Consider the following 21,202-nt stretch of genomic DNA (forward strand, 5'->3'; position numbering starts at 1 on the left):
GCAGGAGTACTGTTCGTAACGGATTTGGTGAGAGGGCCCTGCAAAGCCCTACTTCAAGGAGTTTTGCATTGACACCCGAAATGAAAGTAATTATTACACTGCGTTACTTAGCAACGGGGAAAATGCAGATGTGTAACAGTGATGATCTTGGTCCATCACAGTCGTCAGTAAGCAAAGCGATCACCGATACCCTCAAGGCACTTACACAGCCAGCCATACTTGTCCAATTCATTCGATTTCCTCGCACCGTCCCTGAAATCCGAGAGAAACAACAAGAATTTGTGCAAGTTGCAAACTTCCCTGGCATTGTTGGTGTAATAGATTGCACGCATGTCAGGATACCCCCAGGGAATATGAAGCAGACTATGTCAACAGGAAGAATTTCCATAGCATAAACACACAATTAGTGTTTGATGCCAAATATAATATTCTTAATGTTGTAGCTAATTGGCCTGGGTCCACTCATGATGCTCGTATTTATGTGAGGGTGGCCTCAAACGCATGTTTGAGGATCATCGTATACCACCGGATTCATGTCATCTATTAGGGACAGTGGCTACCCTTGCAGACGGTATCTGTTGACTCCTTCCCTTTACTATGTGTAGAGTGTGGCAGTCTCTCCAATTCACTCCCTTTTCCTCTTGGGAGAAGTGAAAGCGGCAATATTTTCCATGATTACCTCGTCAGAGGGCGGGTGATGCAAGAATGAGGAAGACGAACAGGAACGCGTGTCCGTGTTTACATTCAAGAGAAAAAAAAAAGAATATCACCTTGCGCGGATGATAAACGTAACCTTTATTTTATAAATACTACCTTATTATGCCCATATTTCTGAAGTATATCATCATATAACATTGATAAAGTAGTATTACTACATATTCAATCACTGAAGTGTCGCAATTCTGCAATTTAAAAAATACATCTTTTGCCAGGACAAATTTTCAAACTGGATCAGCTGCTGAGTGAAGTTGAACTTATTTTTTCATTTAAGCTCAGCTATAAGTTAAACTTGAGATTCAGTGGAACTTTTAAGTTAAAGATTAAGATTAATTGTAAATTTGGGCCCTGGAACTCGCAGGGAGGGTTTAGCACCAGCGGCAAGTTACGCTAGTCCTCCCTGCAAGTATTTAGCAACCAAAGGGTTAATTTACAGTCCTTGATAGAGAGAGACTATAGAATATCTTATCCAGTGCTGTCTTTCCCAATACAAGACTTTGACAGTGGACACATATTTGCAGGGGGGCTTTGTGGTGCAGTGGTTAGCACACTCGGGTCACAACCGAGAGAGCCCGGGTTCGATTCCCAGGCGGAGTGGAAAAATTTGGGCGGCTTTTCCGATACCCTACATAGCCCCTGTCCACCCAGCAGTGTACCAGGTATTATTCAGTGTTTTTTTACCGTCTCCTGGGGTCTGTTCCCTTCTATAATTCCTTCCCCCTCCTGTCTCTCTCCGGCATATGACCACAGATGTTGTGCTGCCCACAAAACCAAACTTTCCAAACTTAATAATTTGTGGGTTGTGTCATAACCTTGAAATAGTCATAGGTGGAGGGCATCATAGCTGAGGATCCCCTGTACAGTGCCTTGAATATGTAGCTTTCTGGATAATAGCAAAATTTGTCACTAAAGAAATAATCGCCTAAGCAGGGTTGGCAATGATTAAATCAAATTGATTTAATCAGATGATTAAATCTTTGATTTCTTTACTAAAAAATCATGATTGTTATTACCAAACAAAATCATGATTTTTTTTTTTTTTTTTTTTTTTTTTTTTTTTAGTAAAAGTATTCCATGAGTTAAATGGTGTGCTCCAAAGATGGTAAAGGAAAACAACGTATTCATTTGCAATGATTCATTTATTCTCTTCAAGGTATATACCACAAAACAACAAGAAGAATCCTACATTATTATAAATTTATAAGTAGGCTTTGACAATTGATATGAATTAATCCTTGAACTCACTATTTAAAGTTTTGAACTCTCGATATAAAGTTATTGTACTTGCTAAAGTCCTGCTCTTGCCTTTCCTCCAACACTGAGGGAATTTTAAAAAGATAGGTTAGTAAGCTTTGGTCTGCCAGCTGATCAGCTGCAGGAAAACCCTTTTTCAGGTTAACCCTTTGAATCTCACTTTGTATGTCTCTGGTAAAGCAAAGAAAGCAACAGGACTTAACAAGCATACACGTAGATGCCACTGAGCTGGTAATCTCACAAAAGCAAACTGCCGAGGCACTGACTGTGACTGACCAACTGGTGGAAAATACATGTACTGAGTTTAGTGAGTTCTCTTGTGCTAATGTTGCCAACTGTTTCAGATATCAATATTCAACAGAAAGGACATATTTTATGAAATTAATGGAATATTGAGTTCCATATAGTTTTTTTGGGGTGGCTTGTGGTGCAGTGGTTGGCACTGCATCAAAGTATAGTCCTGGCTGTATGTATAGTTTTATGATGGGAGAGAGTTATATAGAGAGGGATTGTATAGGAAGAAAAGTATGTAAAAAAACAAATATGAGAGAGAGAGTATCAATTAATTATCTTAATTATACAGCCCTTGATAGAGAGAGAGATTTCATAATATATTATCCCATGCTGTCTTTCCCGGTACAAGACTTTGAGAGTGGACACATATTTGCAGGTTGGTGTAGCAGTGCTGGGAGGTGCCATAACACAGGGCACTCCTCACCTCAACAACAGTCTCTTCACCGACAAGTAATTCTTCACCAACAAGCTTTTCAGCAGCTTGGAGAAATATGTAAGATTTCTCTACTCACTTCCTGCCCTGCCTTCATTACCCCCGCCAGAAGCCCCCAAAGGGTGAACCTGTTATATTGAGCCGTAAAATGTTCAGCAGCTCACTTAGTAACCCATTGTGTTGTAAAATGTTCAGTACATCCCCTTGCTTAGAGGGAAAGGCCTTTTAACCCAGTGGTTGTAGCAGTGGGGATCATGTTTCTTAATGGTCCCCAAAGCTAGAAAAATGAGAAAAATCACCCTCACACAAACCATTTCATAATACATATCAAAGCATTTGTGATCAGTTTACACATCATCTATTTTGGGGGTTTAAATCATGGCACAAATTTGGCCTGTTGCTACACGGTAAAGCCACAAATTTGGCCTGTTGTTGCTACACGGTAAAGCCACAAATTTGGCCTGTCGCTGCTACACGGTAAAGCCACAAATTTGTCCCATTGTTGCTACACGGCAAAGCCACAAATTTGGCCCGTTGCTGCTACACGGTAAAGCCACAAATTTGGCCGTCGCTGCTACCGGGTAAGAAACATGATCCCCGCAGGGTTAAGCATAGGATGCATGATATATGTTTGCCAAAGTGCTTACTACACACTGGATACATATTATGCATGCAAAATTGGTTTTGCTTTATAATATAGTTAGATTAATTTGATTTATTTATTCAGCCCTTGACAGAGAGGAAAGTAATATCTTATTGTACAAGGGACTTACCACAGACATGTCGCCAACCTGATTTTGTATAAGTTTAAACCCAGGAATAAGTCACCTCCAATCCTGGCATCAAAGTTCCTTAAGCCCCTAACTCACTCACCGGTGCTAATGCAGGAGTCAAGTCATCATTATACAGTAAATATTGGTGTGAAAAAGACTCCTAATATTGGCCGCATCATGTGTGGAAATACATATTAAAAGGAAGCCTAGCCAGCAGGGAGGGAGGAGGAGGCTCACTACATGGTTTGGTCTCAAAAGCTAACAGGCTATATTTTCACCTGCAAGGGTAGATATATATTTTTCTGCTTACTTTTTGCCTTATTTTACAGCCTTTGACAGAGAGGAAAGTAACACACACAAACTGATCACAAATGCTTTGATATATAATATGAAATGGTTTGTGTGAGGGGTGATTTTTTCTCATTTTTCTTGCTTGGAGGGACCATTAAGAAACATGATCCCTGCCACCACCGGGTTAAGTTAAAGTTTTCTAAAGAAAGAATTGCTACATTACATTTGTAAGTCACTGACACAACAAAAACACTCACCACCATCACTTTGTTGATGCGTCATGGACAGCGATATTAGGTAGGGTTAGATACACGGGAGCCAAGGTTCAGAGGAGCTGCCTCGTGCAGGTCTACCACTACCCCTTGCAGACTCCTATGTTCTTATGTCACTGGACGAGGTGGAAGGATGCTTGGGTGCCATAGTAGGGGTCAAAATGCAGTGTGTGTATTCCAGAGAAACGTTCCACTCACAGTGCTGGCTAGCTTCAGACTGAGGAGAAAGACAGCGTCTCCGCCATAGCAGGGCACGATAACAGAAAACCTTTCCGATAACCGATAACTGATAATGAAAACCTTAACAACACCCAGCGCCGGATCCGAGATCGCCACGCGCGCTAAATTTCAAATGTCGCTATTGAATATAACAAGCTTTCAGCCATAAACTCAACATAATCATCATGTATTATATATGAAAACATGCAGAATTAAATGGTGCACATAAAGAAACTCACTACGGCCAGGCCAAAACACCCTGCACTGTATCCGAGATCGCCACGCCGCTAAATTTCAAATGTCGCTATTGAATATAACAAGCTTTCAGCCATAAACTCAACATAATCATCATGTATTATATATGAAAACATGCAGAATTACATGGTGCACATAAAGAAACTCACTACGGCCAGGCCAAAACAGCGCCTCTGCTGTGTCCGAGATCGCCACGCTTAAATTTCAAATGTCGCTATTGAATATAACAAGCTTTCAGCCATAAACTCAACATAATCATCATGTATTATATATGAAAACATGCAGAATTACATGGTGCACATAAAGAAACTCACTACGGCCGGGCCAAAACAGCGCCCTCTGCTGTGTCCGAGATCGCCTGCCGCTAAATTTCAAATGTCGCTATTGAATATAACAAGCTTTCAGCCATAAACTCAACATAATCATCATGTATTATATATGAAAACATGCAGAATTAAATGGTGCACATAAAGAAACTCACTACGGCCGGGCCAAAACAACACCCAGCGCCGTATCCGAGATCTCCAGTCGCGCCAAATTTCAAATGTCGCTATTGAATATAACAAGCTTTCAGCCATAAACTCAGCATAATCATCATGTATTATATATGAAAACATGCAGAATTAAATGGTACACATAAAGAAACTCACTACGGCCGGGCCAAAACAACACACATCTACGTATCCGAGATCGACATTCGCGCTAAATTTCAAATGTCGCTATTGAATATAACAAGGTTTCAGCCATAAACTCAACATAATCATCATGTATTATATATGAAAACATGCAGAATTACATGGTGCACATAAAGAAATTCACTACGGGCCAAAACAGTGCCCTGCGCCGTATCCGAGATCGCCACGCTTCCAAATTTCAAATGTCGCTATTGAATATAACAAGCTTTCAGCCATAAACTCAGCATAATCATCATTTTATATATGAAAACATGCAGAATTAAATGGTGCACATAAAGAAACTCACTACGGCCAGGCCAAAACAACACCTCGCACCGTATCCGAGATCGCCTCTCGTGCTAAATTTCAAATGTCGCTATTGAATATAACAAGCTTTCAGCCATAAACTCAACATAATCATCATGTATTATATATGAAAACATGCAGAATTACATGGTGCACATAAAGAAACTCACTACGGCCGGGCCAAAACAGCGCCCTGCTGTGTCCGAGATCGCCACGCTTAAATTTCAAATGTCGCTATTGAATATAACAAGCTTTCAGCCATAAACTCAACATAATCATCATGTATTATATATGAAAACATGCAGAATTAAATGGTGCACATAAAGAAACTCACTACGGCCAGGCCAAACAACACCTCGCACCGTATCCGAGATCGCCATGTGCCAAATTTCAAATGTCGCTATTGAATATAACAAGCTTTCAGCCATAAACTCAACATAATCATCATGTATTATATATGAAAACATGCAGAATTACATGGTGCACATAAAGAAACTCACTACGGCCGGGCCAAAACAGCGCCCTCTGCTGTGTCCGAGATCGCCGCCGCTAAATTTCAAATGTCGCTATTGAATATAACAAGCTTTCAGCCATAAACTCAACATAATCATCATGTATTATATATGAAAACATGCAGAATTAAATGGTGCACATAAAGAAACTCACTACGGCCAGGCCAAAACAGCGCCCTCGCCGTATCCGAGATCGCCACGCTGCCAAATTTCAAATGTCGCTATTGAATATAACAAGCTTTCAGCCATAAACTCAACATAATCATCATGTATTATATATGAAAACATGCAGAATTAAATGGTACATAAAGAAACTCACTGCGGCCGGGCCAAACAACGCCCTGCACTGTATCCGAGATCGCCACGCCGCTAAATTTCAAATGTCGCTATTGAATATAACAAGGTTTCAGCCATAAACTCAACATAATCATCATGTATTATATATGAAAACATGCAGAATTACATGGTGCACATAAAGAAACTCACTACGGCCAGGCCAAAACAGTGCCCTGCGCCGTATCCGAGATCGCCACGCTCCAAATTTCAAATGTCGCTATTGAATATAACAAGCTTTCAGCCATAAACTCAACATAATCATCATGTATTATATATGAAAACATGCAGAATTAAATGGTGCACATAAAGAAACTCACTACGGCCAGGCCAAAACAACACCTCGCACCGTATCCGAGATCGCCGCGAGTGCCAAATTTCAAATGTCGCTATTGAATATAACAAGCTTTCAGCCATAAACTCAACATAATCATCATGTATTATATATGAAAACATGCAGAATTACATGGTGCACATAAAGAAACTCACTACGGCCGGGCCAAAACAGCGCCCTCTGCTGTGTCCGAGATCGCCGCGCGTGCTAAATTTCAAATGTCGCTATTGAATATAACAAGCTTTCAGCCATAAACTCAACATAATCATCATGTATTATATATGAAAACATGCAGAATTAAATGGTGCACATAAAGAAACTCACTACGGCCGGGCCAAAACAGCGCCCTGCGCCGTATCCGAGATCGCCACGCGCCAAATTTCAAATGTCGCTATTGAATATAACAAGCTTTCAGCCATAAACTCAGCATAATCATCATGTATTATATATGAAAACATGCAGAATTAAATGGTGCACATAAAGAAACTCACTACGGCCGGGCCAAAACAACGCCCCGCACCGTATCCGAGATCGCCATTCGCGCTAAATTTCAAATGTCGCTATTGAATATAACAAGGTTTCAGCCATAAACTCAACATAATCATCATGTATTATATATGAAAACATGCAGAATTACATGGTGCACATAAAGAAACTCACTACGGCCGGGCCAAAACAGCGCCCTGCGCCGTATCCGAGATCGCCACGCGTGCCAAATTTCAAATGTCGCTATTGAATATAACAAGCTTTCAGCCATAAACTCAGCATAATCATCATGTATTATATATGAAAACATGCAGAATTAAATGGTGCACATAAAGAAACTCACTACGGCCAGGCCAAAACAACACCTCGCACCGTATCCGAGATCGCCACGCGCCAAATTTCAAATGTCGCTATTGAATATAACAAGCTTTCAGCCATAAACTCAACATAATCATCATGTATTATATATGAAAACATGCAGAATTACATGGTGCACATAAAGAAACTCACTACGGGCCAAAACAGCGCCCTCTGCTGTGTCCGAGATCGCCACGCTTAAATTTCAAATGTCGCTATTGAATATAACAAGCTTTCAGCCATAAACTCAACATAATCATCATGTATTATATATGAAAACATGCAGAATTAAATGGTGCACATAAAGAAACTCACTACGGCCGGGCCAAAACAGCGCCCTCTGCTGTGTCCGAGATCGCCACGCTCTAAATTTCAAATGTCGCTATTGAATATAACAAGCTTTCAGCCATAAACTCAACATAATCATCATGTATTATATATGAAAACATGCAGAATTAAATGGTGCACATAAAGAAACTCACTACGGCCGGGCCAAAACAGCGCCCTGCGCCGTATCCGAGATCGCCACGCGCCAAATTTCAAATGTTGCTATTGAATATAACAAGCTTTCAGCCATAAACTCAGCATAATCATCATGTATTATATATGAAAACATGCAGAATTAAATGGTACACATAAAGAAACTCACTACGGCCGGGCCAAAACAACACCCCGCACCGTATCCGAGATCGCCATTCGCGCTAAATTTCAAATGTCGCTATTGAATATAACAAGGTTTCAGCCATAAACTCAACATAATCATCATGTATTATATATGAAAACATGCAGAATTACATGGTGCACATAAAGAAATTCACTACGGCCGGGCCAAAACAGTGCCCTGCGCCGTATCCGAGATCGCCACGCCGCCAAATTTCAAATGTCGCTATTGAATATAACAAGCTTTCAGCCATAAACTCAGCATAATCATCATTTTATATATGAAAACATGCAGAATTAAATGGTGCACATAAAGAAACTCACTACGGCCAGGCCAAAAGAACACCTCGCACCGTATCCGAGATCGCCGATTGTGCCAAATTTCAAATGTCGCTATTGAATATAACAAGCTTTCAGCCATAAACTCAACATAATCATCATGTATTATATATGAAAACATGCAGAATTACATGGTGCACATAAAGAAACTCACTACGGCCGGGCCAAAACAGCGCCCTCTGCTGTGTCCGAGATCGAGCTAAATTTCAAATTTCTCTATTGAATATAACAAGCTTTCAGACATAAACTCAACATAATCATCATGTATTATATATGAAAACATGCAGTATTAAATGGTGCACATAAAGAAACTCACGGCCGGGCCAAAACAGCGCCCTGCGCCGTATCCGAGATCGCCACGCGCCAAATTTCAAATGTCGCTATTGAATATAACAAGCTTTCAGCCATAAACTCATCATAATCATCATGTATTATATATGAAAACATGCAGAATTAAATGGTTCACATAAAGAAACTCACTACGGCCGGGCCAAAACAACACCCCGCACCGTATCCGAGATCGCCATTCGCGCCAAATTTCAAATGCCGCTATTGAATATAACAAGCTTTCAGCCATAAACTCAACATAATCATCATGTATTATATATGAAAACATGCAGAATTACATGGTGCACATAAAGAAACTCACTACGGGGCCAAAACAGTGCCCTGCGCCAGATCCGAGATCGCCACGCCAAATTTCAAATCTCGCTATTGAATATAACAAGCTTTCAGCCATAAACTCAACATAATCATCATGTATTATATGAAAACATGCAGAATTAAATGGTGCACATAAAGAAACTCACTACGGCCAGGCCAAAACAACACCTCGCTGTATCCGAGATCGCCGCGACAGCCAAATTTCAAATGTCGCTATTGAATATAACAAGCTTTCAGCCATAAACTCAACATAATCATCATGTATTATATATGAAAACATGCAGAATTACATGGTGCACATAAAGAAACTCACTACGGTTGGCCAAAACAGCGCCCTGTGCTGTTTCCGAGATCGCCGCGCCCGCTAAATTTCAAATGTCGCTATTGAATATAACAAGCTTTCAGCCATAAACTCAACATAATCATCATGTATTATATATGAAAACATGCAGAATTACATGGTGCACATAAAGAAACTCACTACGGCCGGCCAAAACAGCGCCTCTGCTGTGTCCGAGATCTCCGCTAAATTTCAAATGTCGCTATTGAATATAACAAGCTTTCAGCCATAAACTCAACATAATCATCATGTATTATATATGAAAACATGCAGAATTAAATGGTGCACATAAAGAAACTCACTACGGCCGGGCCAAAACAGCGCCCTGCGCCGTATCTGAGATCGCCACGCGCCAAATTTCAAATGTCGCTATTGAATATAACAAGCTTTCAGCCATAAACTCAGCATAATCATCATGTATTATATATGAAAACATGCAGAATTAAATGGTACACATAAAGAAACTCACTACGGCCGGGCCAAAACAACACCCCGCACCGTATCCGAGATCGCCATTCGCGCTAAATTTCAAATGTCGCTATTGAATATAACAAGGTTTCAGCCATAAACTCAACATAATCATCATGTATTATATATGAAAACATGCAGAATTACATGGTGCACATAAAGAAATTTACTACGGCCGGGCCAAAACAGTGCCCTGCGCCGTATCCGAGATCGCCACGCCTCAAATTTCAACTGTCGCTATTTAATATAACCATCTTTCAGCAATAAAATCCGCATAAAAATCATTTTATATATGAAAACATGCAGAATTAAATGGTGCACATAAAGAAACTCACTACGGCCAGGCCAAAACAACACCTCGCACCGTATCCGAGATCGCCCGGCGCGCCAAATTTCAAATGTCGCTATTGAATATAACAAGCTTTCAGCCATAAACTCAACATAATCATCATGTATTATATATGAAAACATGCAGAATTACATGGTGCACATAAAGAAACTCACTACGGCCAGGCCAAAACAGCGCCTGCTGCTGTGTCCGAGATCGCCACCCGCCCCAAATTTCAAATGTCGCTATTGAATATAACAAGCTTTCAGCCATAAACTCAACATAATCATCATGTATTATATATGAAAACATGCAGAATTAAATGGTGCACATAAAGAAACTCACTACGGCCAAACAACACCTCGCACCGTATCCGAGATCGCCGCGTGCCAAATTTCAAAATGTCGCTATTGAATATAACAAGCTTTCAGCCATAAACTCAACATAATCATCATGTATTATATATGAAAACATGCAGAATTAAATGGTACACATAAAGAAACTCACTACGGCCAGGCCAAAACAACACCCCGCACTGTATCCGAGATCGCCACGCGCGCCAAATTTCAAATGTCGCTATTGAATATAACAAGCTTTCAGCCATAAACTCAGCATAATCATCATGTATTATATATGAAAACATGCAGAATTACATGGTGCACATAAAGAAACTCACTACGGCCTGGCCAAAACAGCCCCCCGTGCGGTGTCCGAGATCGCCGCTTAAATTTCAAATGTCGCTATTGAATATAACAAGCTTTCAGCCATAAACTCAACATAATCATCATGTATTATATATGAAAACATGCAGAATTAAATGGTGCACATAAAGAAACTCACTACGGCCGGGCCAAAACAGCGCCTTCAGCCGTATCCGAGATCGCCGCGCGCGCAAAATTTCAAATGTCGCTATTGAATATAACAAGCTTTCAGCCATAAACTCAGCATAATCATCATGTATTATATATGAAAACATGCAGAATTAAATGGTACACATAAAGAAACTCACTACGGCCGGGCCAAACAACACCCCACATCGTATCCGAGATCGCCATTCGCTAAATTTCAAATGTCGCTATTGAATATAACAAGGTTTCAGCCATAAACTCAACATAATCATCATGTATTATATATGAAAACATGCAGAATTACATGGTGCACATAAAAAAATTCACTACGGCCGGGCCAAAACAGTGCCCTGCGCCGTATCTGAGATCGCCACCGCCAAATTTCAAATGTCGCTATTGAATATAACAAGCTTTCAGCCATAAACTCAGCATAATCATCATTTTTATATATGAAAACATGCAGAATTAAATGGTGCACATAAAGAAACTCACTACGGCCAGGCCAAAAGAACACCTCGCACCGTATCCGAGATCGCCAAGCAAATTTCATATGTCGCTATTGAATATAACAAGCTTTCAGCCATAAACTCAACATAATCATCATGTATTATATATGAAAACATGCAGAATTACATGGTGCACATAAAGAAACTCACTACGGCGGGCCAAAACAGTGCCCTCTGCTGTGTCCGAGATCGCCACACGCTAAATTTCAAATGTCGCTATTGAATATAACAAGCTTTCAGCCATAAACTCAACATAATCATCATGTATTATATATGAAAACATGCAGAATTAAATGGTGCACATAAAGAAACTCACTCCGGCCGGGCCAAAACAGCGCCCTGCGCCGTATCCGAGATCGCCACGCTCGCCAAATTTCAAATGTCGCTATTGAATATAACAAGCTTTCAGCCATAAACTCAGCATAATCATCATGTATTATATATGAAAACATGCAGAATTAAATGGTACACATAAAGAAACTCACTCCGGCCGGCCAAAACAACGCCCGCACCGTATCCGAGATCGCCATTCGCGTTAAATTTCAAATGTCGCTATTGAATATAACAAGGTTTCAGCCATAAACTCAACATAATCATCATGTATTATATATGAAAACATGCAGAATTACATGGTGCACATAAAGAAACTCACTACGGCCGGGCCAAAACAGAGCCCTCAGCAGTATCCGAGATCGCCACGCTCGCCAAATTTCAAATGTCGCTATTGAATATAACAAGCTTTCAGCCATAAAATCAGATTAATTATCATTTTTATATATGAAAACATGCAGAATTAAATGGTGCACATAAAGAAACTCACTACGGCCAGGCCAAAGAACACCTCGCACCAGATCCGAGATCGCCATGTGCCAAATTTCAAATGTCGCTATTGAATATAACAAGGTTTCAGCCATAAACTCAACATAATCATCATGTATTATATATGAAAACATGCAGAATTACATGGTGCACATAAAGAAACTCACTACGGCCGGGCCAAAACAGCGCCCTCTGCTGTGTCCGAGATCGCCGCGCACGTTAAATTTCAAATGTCGCTATTGAATATAACAAGCTTTCAGCCATAAACTCAACATAATCATCATGTATTATATATGAAAACATGCAGAATTAAATGGTGCACATAAAGAAACTCACTACGGCCGGGCCAAAACAGCGCCTCTGCTGTGTCTGAGATCGCCACGCCGCTAAATTTCAAATGTCGCTATTGAATATAACAAGCTTTCAGCCATAAACTCAACATAATCATCATGTATTATATATGAAAACATGCAGAATTAAATGGTACATAAAGAAACTCACTACGGCCGGGCCAAAACAGCGCCCTCTGCTGTATCCGAGATCGCCATTCGCCGCTAAATTTCAAATGTCGCTATTGAATATAACAAGGTTTCAGCCATAAACTCAACATAATCATCATGTATTATATATGAAAACATGCAGAATTACATGGTGCACATAAAGAAACTCACTACGGCCGGGCCAAAACAGTGCCCTGCGCCGTATCCGAGATCGCCACGCTCGCCAAATTTCAAATGTCGCTATTGAATATAACAAGCTTTCAGCCATAAACTCAGCATAATCATCATGTATTATATATGAAAACATGCAGAATTAAATGGTGCACATAAAGAAACTCACTACGGCCAGGCCAAAACAACACCCTCGCACCGTATCCGAGATCGCCACGTGCCAAATTTCAAATGTCGCTATTGAATATAACAAGGTTTCAGCCATAAACTCAACATAATCATCATGTATTATATATGAAAACATGCAGAATTACATGGTGCACATAAAGAAACTCACTCCGGGCCAAAACAGCGCCCTCTGCTGTGTCCGAGATCGCCACGCTTAAATTTCAAATGTCGCTATTGAATATAACAAGCTTTCAGCCATAAACTCAACATAATCATCATGTATTATATATGAAAACATGCAGAATTAAATGGTGCACATAAAGAAACTCACTACGGCCGGGCCAAAACAGCGCCCTGCGCCGTATCCGAGATCGCCACGCCAAATTTCAAATGTCGCTATTGAATATAACAAGCTTTCAGCCATAAACTCAACATAATCATCATGTATTATATATGAAAACATGCAGAATTAAATGGTACATAAAGAAACTCACTACGGCCGGGCCAAAACAACACCCCTCACCGTATCCGAGATCGCCATTCGCGCTAAATTTCAAATGTCGCTATTGAATATAACAAGGTTTCAGCCATAAACTCAACATAATCATCATGTATTATATATGAAAACATGCAGAATTACATGGTGCACATAAAGAAATTCACTACGGCCGGGCCAAAACAGTGCCCCTCGCCGTATCCGAGATCGCCACGCCGCCAAATTTCAAATGTCGCTATTGAATATAACAAGCTTTCAGCCATAAACTCAGCATAATCATCATTTATATATGAAAACATGCAGAATTAAATGGTGCACATAAAGAAACTCACTACGGCCAGGCCAAAACAACACCTCGCCGTATCCGAGATCGCCACGTGCCAAATTTCAAATGTCGCTATTGAATATAACAAGCTTTCAGCCATAAACTCAACATAATCATCATGTATTATATATGAAAACATGCAGAATTACATGGTGCACATAAAGAAACTCACTACGGGCCAAAACAGCGCCCTCTGCTGTGTCCGAGATCGCCACGCAGCTAAATTTCAAATGTCGCTATTGAATATAACAAGCTTTCAGCCATAAACTCAACATAATCATCATGTATTATATATGAAAACATGCAGAATTAAATGGTGCACATAAAGAAACTCACTACGGCCGGCCAAAACAGCGCCTCTGCTGTGTCCGAGATCGCCACTCTAAATTTCAAATGTCGCTATTGAATATAACAAGCTTTCAGCCATAAACTCAACATAATCATCATGTATTATATATGAAAACATGCAGAATTAAATGGTGCACATAAAGACACTCACTACGGCCGGGCCAAAACAGCGCCCTGCCGTATCCGAGATCGCCACGCCAAATTTCAAATGTTGCTATTGAATATAACAAGCTTTCAGCCATAAACTCAGCATAATCATCATGTATTATATATGAAAACATGCAGAATTAAATGGTACACATAAAGAAACTCACTACGGCCGGGAAAAAACAAACACCCGCACCGTAGCCGAGATCGCCAATCGCGCTAAATTTCAAATGTCGCTATTGAATATAACAAGGTTTCAGCCATAAACTCAACATAATCATCATGTATTATATATGAAAACATGCAGAATTACATGGTGCACATAAAGAAATTCACTACGGTGGGCCAAAACAGTGCCCTGCGCCGTATCCGAGATCGCCACGCTCGCCAAATTTCAAATGTCGCTATTGAATATAACAAGCTTTCAGCCATAAACTCAGCATAATCATCATTTTTATATATGAAAACATGCAGAATTAAATGGTGCACATAAAGAAACTCACTACGGCCAGGCCAAACAACACCTCGCACGTATCCGAGATCGCCATGCCAAATTTCAAATGTCGCTATTGAATATAACAAGCTTTCAGCCATAAACTCAACATAATCATCATGTATTATATATGAAAACATGCAGAATTACATGGTGCACATAAAGAAACTCACTACGGGCCAAAACAGCCCTCTGCTGTGTCCGAGATCTGCCGCTAAATTTCAAATGTCGCTATTGAATATAACAAGCTTTCAGCCATAAACTCAACATAATCATCATGTATTATATATGAAAACATGCAGAATTAAATGGTGCACATAAAGAAACTCACTACGGCCGCAAAACAGCGCCCTGCGCCGTATCCGAGATCGCCACGCCAAATTTCAAATGTTGCTATTGAATATAACAAGCTTTCAGCCATAAACTCAGCATAATCATCATGTATTATATATGAAAACATGTTGAATTAAATGGTACACAAAGAAACTCACTACGGCCGGGCCAAAACAACACCCCGCACCGTATCCGAGATCGCCACTCTCGCAAAATTTCAAATGTCGCTATTGAATATAACAAGGTTTCAGCCATAAACTCAACATAATCATCATGTATTATATATGAAAACATGCAGAATTACATGGTGCACATAAAGAAATTCACTACGGCCGGGCCAAAACAGTGCCCTGCGCCGTATCCGAGATCGCCACGCTCGCCAAATTTCAAATGTCGCTATTGAATATAACAAGCTTTCAGCCATAAACTCAGCATAATCATCATTTTATATATGAAAACATGCAGAATTAAATGGTGCACATAAAGAAACTCACTACGGCCAGGCCAAACAACACCTCGCACCGTATACGAGATCGCCTCGTGAGCCAAATTTCAAATGTCGCTATCGAATATAACAAGCTTTCAGCCATAAACTCAACATAATCATCATGTATTATATATGAAAACATGCAGAATTACATGGTGCACATAAAGAAACTCACTACGGTGGCCAAAACAGCGCCCTCTGCTGTGTCCGAGATTGCACATGTACGCTAAATTTCAAATGTCGCGATTGAATATAACAAGCTTTCAGCCATAAACTCAACATAATCATCATGGACTAAGTCTAGGTGAGTAGGGTAGTAGTAGCCTAGTATAGTAAAATCACTGAGAGCTGATGCCTACATATATATATATATATATATATATATACATATATATATATATATATATATATATATATATATATATATATATATATATATATATATATTTATATATGTAGTGGGTATTGGGTATATCACACACACACACACACACACACACACACACACACACACGTCAATATGGTCACTGGGCACAGCATGGTGAGCTCTCTTCCTCTCCTTGCCAGCCTCACTGGTTATTTGTTTTCCTGAGACAGATTTATTTACGATAATGACCATTTTTTAGTAAGTATTAAACTGTTTGCATGGAGAAAATAAGGAGAAAGAAAAGGTGTGAAATATGCACTTTAAATTTGGTATTGGCCAGCAGCCTCATCAGTGGCTGTCAGCCAGTGAGGAACAGGGAAAACTGACACGCTCTCCCTGTGGAAGGTGCTTCTCCTCAGCCAATCCATTTTAGTAGTACTGGGAATGAGGAGGCGCAACAGAGGTGAGCGGGGGAGGACAGGTCGACTGGTGTTCAGTAAAATTGTAAGATACGAATACCCTACGACGTGACGTGTTATATTAAGTGTTCGCAGTACTACATTATCAGCTGTAATTGCAGGAAGGTGGGTGGTGAGTTATGCGCATAGCTGGGCGTTATCGCGATACTTTATCGCTGATAACAAAATCGGGTTGTCGGCCATCCGCTGCTTATTTAAATATATATCGGTATCTTCGTTATTTTTGTAAACAAACTAGTGATAATCGCTACTTTTTTTCCGCCTCAGAAAAAAAAAACGTTGTCTCCTCCTACTGCATGCGTGGCCCGGGTGCCCGGTATTTTATGAAAAACTTGGGGGTATGAATTATCTTTGGCGAAGAGATTTCGTACTTAGATCATCAACATTAAAATACTAGGTTGTTTTTTTATGTTAGACTCAAAAATGAATACATCAAAGAGAAAAATCATTTAGCTTTGCCCCAAAATGATTATTCACTACCTCAAATTTGATATTCCATATTCGTTTGTGAGCATGCCATGGTATTGAAGGCACCCGGTGTTGTGTTATTTGGTGTCCCATCGTCAAAAGCTGGCGCTTGTGTTAACAAACACTGGTCTCGCGTGAACTGCACATTCAGACCAGTAAGCGCGAATACTTTTTAACACATTAAGAGTAGTTGCTGGAAGGCTGAATCAGACAGTACAACCATCTCGCTGTTTCTAGAACGACACTCTGTACATATAAATACAACTCGTACAGAGTGTCGATCTAGAAACATCAGGGATGGTGGTAGTGGTACTGTATGTCTGATTCAGCCTTCCAGCAACTCTAAATTACGGTTAAAAAGCTTTGTGAGACTGTTCAGGTCTACGCTTGCTGGTCTGAGCATGTGCAGTTCACGAGAGACCACTGTTTGTCGGTGGGGACGCCAAATAACACAACACGGTTCAGGCGTTTCTAGTATTACCGTCCATATGTACATGTCAACGTGTGGTTTTCAGATTTTGTAAGTTTTTAAAAATACAGATAATGAAAATATGAATTCATCTATGTTTTTTATTTGAAATATCAATATAGTATCGTTTTCGCCTATCGGACATCGCTAGCTATTATCGGATTTGTGGATTTATATCGGTTATCGCCTATATTTGTGTCTCCAGTTAACGAATATCTGTTATCACCGATAAGGTTTTCCATTATCAGTTATCGGTTATCGGGAATAAGGTTTTCTGTTATCGTGCCCAGCTATGGTTATGCTAGACAGGGAGGGCACCAGCTGGATGCTATGAGCGCGAGGGGTGGAAATGTTTAGTAGGGTTGAGTAAACGTGAGAATTACAATAACATTAATCCTCATGATTCCCTGGTAGCACGTATATAATTTGTTTAATATTATTAGGTAGTATTAATGGTTTATATGGATCATGTGTCCCTCGTTCAGTAAAAATAGTAGTAGTTGCTAATAGGCACACCTAACACAACCAAAATATGGGCTACACACTTGGCGCAGGGACTGTTTTGGGGTGTCATTGAAGGTAACGGGCTCAAGAGTGGCCTGTCCAGATATTTTGTTTTTTATTTATTGATGATCCACGAGACATCCTAGAGTTAAATCAAAGTATGTGGTTATCTTTGTATTCATTCCTACACACTCTGGTAATATCTCTGTGGGGTCTGATTCACTTATTAGAGTGAAATTCTATTGTGGAAAACAGCCACAAATTCATGTTACTGGTGAAAATGAAACTGATAATTTAAATTTTGCCACCATGAAATATATACAAATAGATAAATTTGAGTGACTTCACCTGCTTGATGTTTACACAGTTAATTGACACCAAACTTGATTTGCAGACACTACCAAACGAAGAAGAGGAGGAGGAGGAGGAAGAAGAAGACGAGGAACACAGGAGGAGCCCATTGGTGAGTGTTAATTTATTTTTTTCTAAAATGGTTAACGAGCAATCAAGGAATTTTTATAATAAGGAGGGAAAGTGTGATGTTTTTTGTAGTTTTGTTAAGTTGTCGAGGGGGAGAAGGCCCCCATTAGATAGCTTACACTATAGCTGGTCTGTTTCGTTAGGGGGGTCCATGGGCGCACAGCCCCCTATTAGGGGGTTGAATGGGCAAAGGCCCCCATGAGGTAGCTTACGGTATTGTTGGGCTGGTTTAGTTAGGGGGGTCCATGGCTGCAAAGGGGGGATTATATACATCCATTTAGACTTTGTGGATCATCTTTAGTGGAGGTAATTCTCTCTCTCTCTCTCTCTCTCCATTATCTATCTTGGTCGCTTCCATTAAAATCTTTCTTATATTTTCTCCCTCTCAGCAACAGCTTTCTCCCTCTCTGTTCCGTCCTTCTTGGCTCGGGGGCCTCTTAAACAAGGCGTCACAGTGCAGGGCGGCGTTAACATGAGCCCAATCAGAGTGGGATGGACGCAGGAGAGGTTTGAATTTAATCTGGGTTTTGATGACACAATATTAACTATATCCTGGGATTGGTATTATAAGACACTCGCTTCTCATGTCAACTATGTTCTGTATTTCTGAAGGTCAAAGAGGGGGCAATCGGGTTCTAATGAGTGTTTCTTTAGGTTCAGGGTACAGAGGAAGGGTCAAACTACCACCTGGTCATAAAACTATACTCCTGGAAATGTCAAAGACTCCTAGGAAAGCCTTGCCAAATATGTGTTTCTTTAGGTTCAGGGTACAGAGGAAGGGTCAAACTACCACCTGGTCATAAAACTATACTCCTGGAAATGTCAAAGACTCCTAGGAAAGCCTTGCCAAATATGTGTTTCTTCATGTTCAGGGTACAGAGGAAGGGTCACACTACCACCTGGTCATAAAACTATACTCCTGGAAATGTCAAAGACTCCTAGGAAAGCCTTGCCAAATATGTGTTTCTTTAGGTTCAGGGTACAGAGGAAGGGTCAAACTACCACCTGGTCATAAAACTATACTCCTGGAAATGTCAAAGACTCCCAGGAAAGCCTTGCCAAATATGTGTTTCTTCATGTTCAGGGTACAGAGGAAGGGTCAAACTACCACCTGGTCATAAAACTATACTCCTGGAAATGTCAAAGACTCCTAGGGCCGGTCTTACAGTCCTTTCGGGAGCGGCAAAACGAAAACGCGCACCAGGTTTGTTGGCTGGCGTACGAGAGCCAGGCGCCCGTCTTACACTCAAAGATTTACGCTCCCCAACGAGACCCGCACCGAACCTAAATCGTCGGCAGTGTTGGTATAACTGGTCGGGCGAGGTTGGCGAGCGTGAGCGTGAAAACGTAAACAAAGTCACGTGATTTCTCGGCGCGTGCCATGAACTGTACAGCGACCAAAGTCGTTTTTCTCGAGATAAATCATGTTTTCAGGATTACCTCGTCTCCAGGTAGAGTTGTGGGCATTCCTCAAAGCTGCGTGTGGCCTCTGTGTTTGTCCGCCTTACTTGTCCTTGAGTCTGTGGTGGGTAATAATAATAATGACAGGGCCAGTGTGATATTCCTGCTACCCACAGTTTATCTTCCCAAAGTTTTCCTAGATACCCATTAGTTAGTCAGCCCAAAAGGGTCCATGAACAGCTGGGTGAGCTGCGTGTCGACTAATCAAGCTGAGATTCATACACGGACACAGGGATTTGCTGCTGAACCTGCTAACCAATGCACCAGTGTTTCTTTAATCTTCTCCTGGGCATTTTTGACATGCAGCCCTCCCAGCTGTTCACTCTCCTTTTCAGTGTGATAAAAAAGGGGGAGTAGAGGATAAAACACCCCAAGGACGAATATTTACAAAATTTTTGGTAAATATTTTAGCTCTGCCACTTCAAAATATCATGTACTCTTCCAAACTGTGGGCAAAGGGCAAAAATAAATGCACTTGAACCATAATATGAAGGTGTACATTATAAGTAACTAACCTAAGCAGACGTAACATAACCAAACCAAAACCAAAAGTGTTTTAATTATGTTTTACCATGTAGATATCATTACAAAATAAAATTTCTACAGTGTAGATACTTTTCCTTGTAGATAACAAGCCAAAGTATGGTGTAGATATTTTTGTTCTTGTAGATAACGAGCCAAAGTAGCACCACCTAACCACTCCTTCCTAACTCCCTCCAATCTTTCCTCCTTCCCTCCAATCTTTCCTCCTTCCCTCCAATCTTTCCTCCTTCCCTCCAATCTTTCCTTCTTCCCTCCAATCTTTTCTCCTTTCCTCTAATCTTTCCTTCCTAACTCCCTCCACCCCTCCACTCATTCCTCCACCCCTACAATCTTTCCTCCTTCCCTACATTCTTGTCTCCTTCCCTGCAGTCTTGTCTCCTTTCCTCCATTCTCTCCTGCCTAAGTTCCTCCACCCCTCCAATCTTTCCTTCCTCCAATCTTTTCTCCTTTCCTCCAATCTCTCCTTCCTAACTCCCTCCAAT

The 21,202-nt window shown here is 40.6% G+C and overlaps 1 protein-coding gene across 20 annotated transcripts in view; it reads left to right on the plus strand.

Moving 5' to 3' along the window:
- The window catches only part of LOC126993836 (uncharacterized), a 68,904-nt gene that overhangs the window by 30,016 nt on the left and 17,686 nt on the right, over positions 1-21,202 (plus strand). For 10 of the 20 annotated variants that reach the window (XR_007748320.1, XR_007748326.1, XR_007748316.1 and 7 more), the window contains 2 exons: positions 2,642-2,758; positions 18,631-18,699. The exons of 2 other annotated variants lie outside the window; for them this stretch is intronic. Coding sequence is in view for 6 of the 18 variants with exons in the window: in XM_050852977.1 (XP_050708934.1) it covers positions 2,642-2,758; positions 18,631-18,699 (186 nt within the window). In the remaining 12 variants the exon portion in view is untranslated. The remainder of the gene's footprint in view (positions 1-2,641; positions 2,759-18,630; positions 18,700-21,202) is intronic. 8 more of the 20 variants (XR_007748322.1, XR_007748319.1, XR_007748315.1 and 5 more) reach the window with 1 other exon arrangement.

The sequence above is a fragment of the Eriocheir sinensis genome, unplaced genomic scaffold (assembly GCF_024679095.1).
Source record: "Eriocheir sinensis breed Jianghai 21 unplaced genomic scaffold, ASM2467909v1 Scaffold685, whole genome shotgun sequence".
NCBI lineage: Eukaryota > Metazoa > Arthropoda > Malacostraca > Decapoda > Varunidae > Eriocheir > Eriocheir sinensis.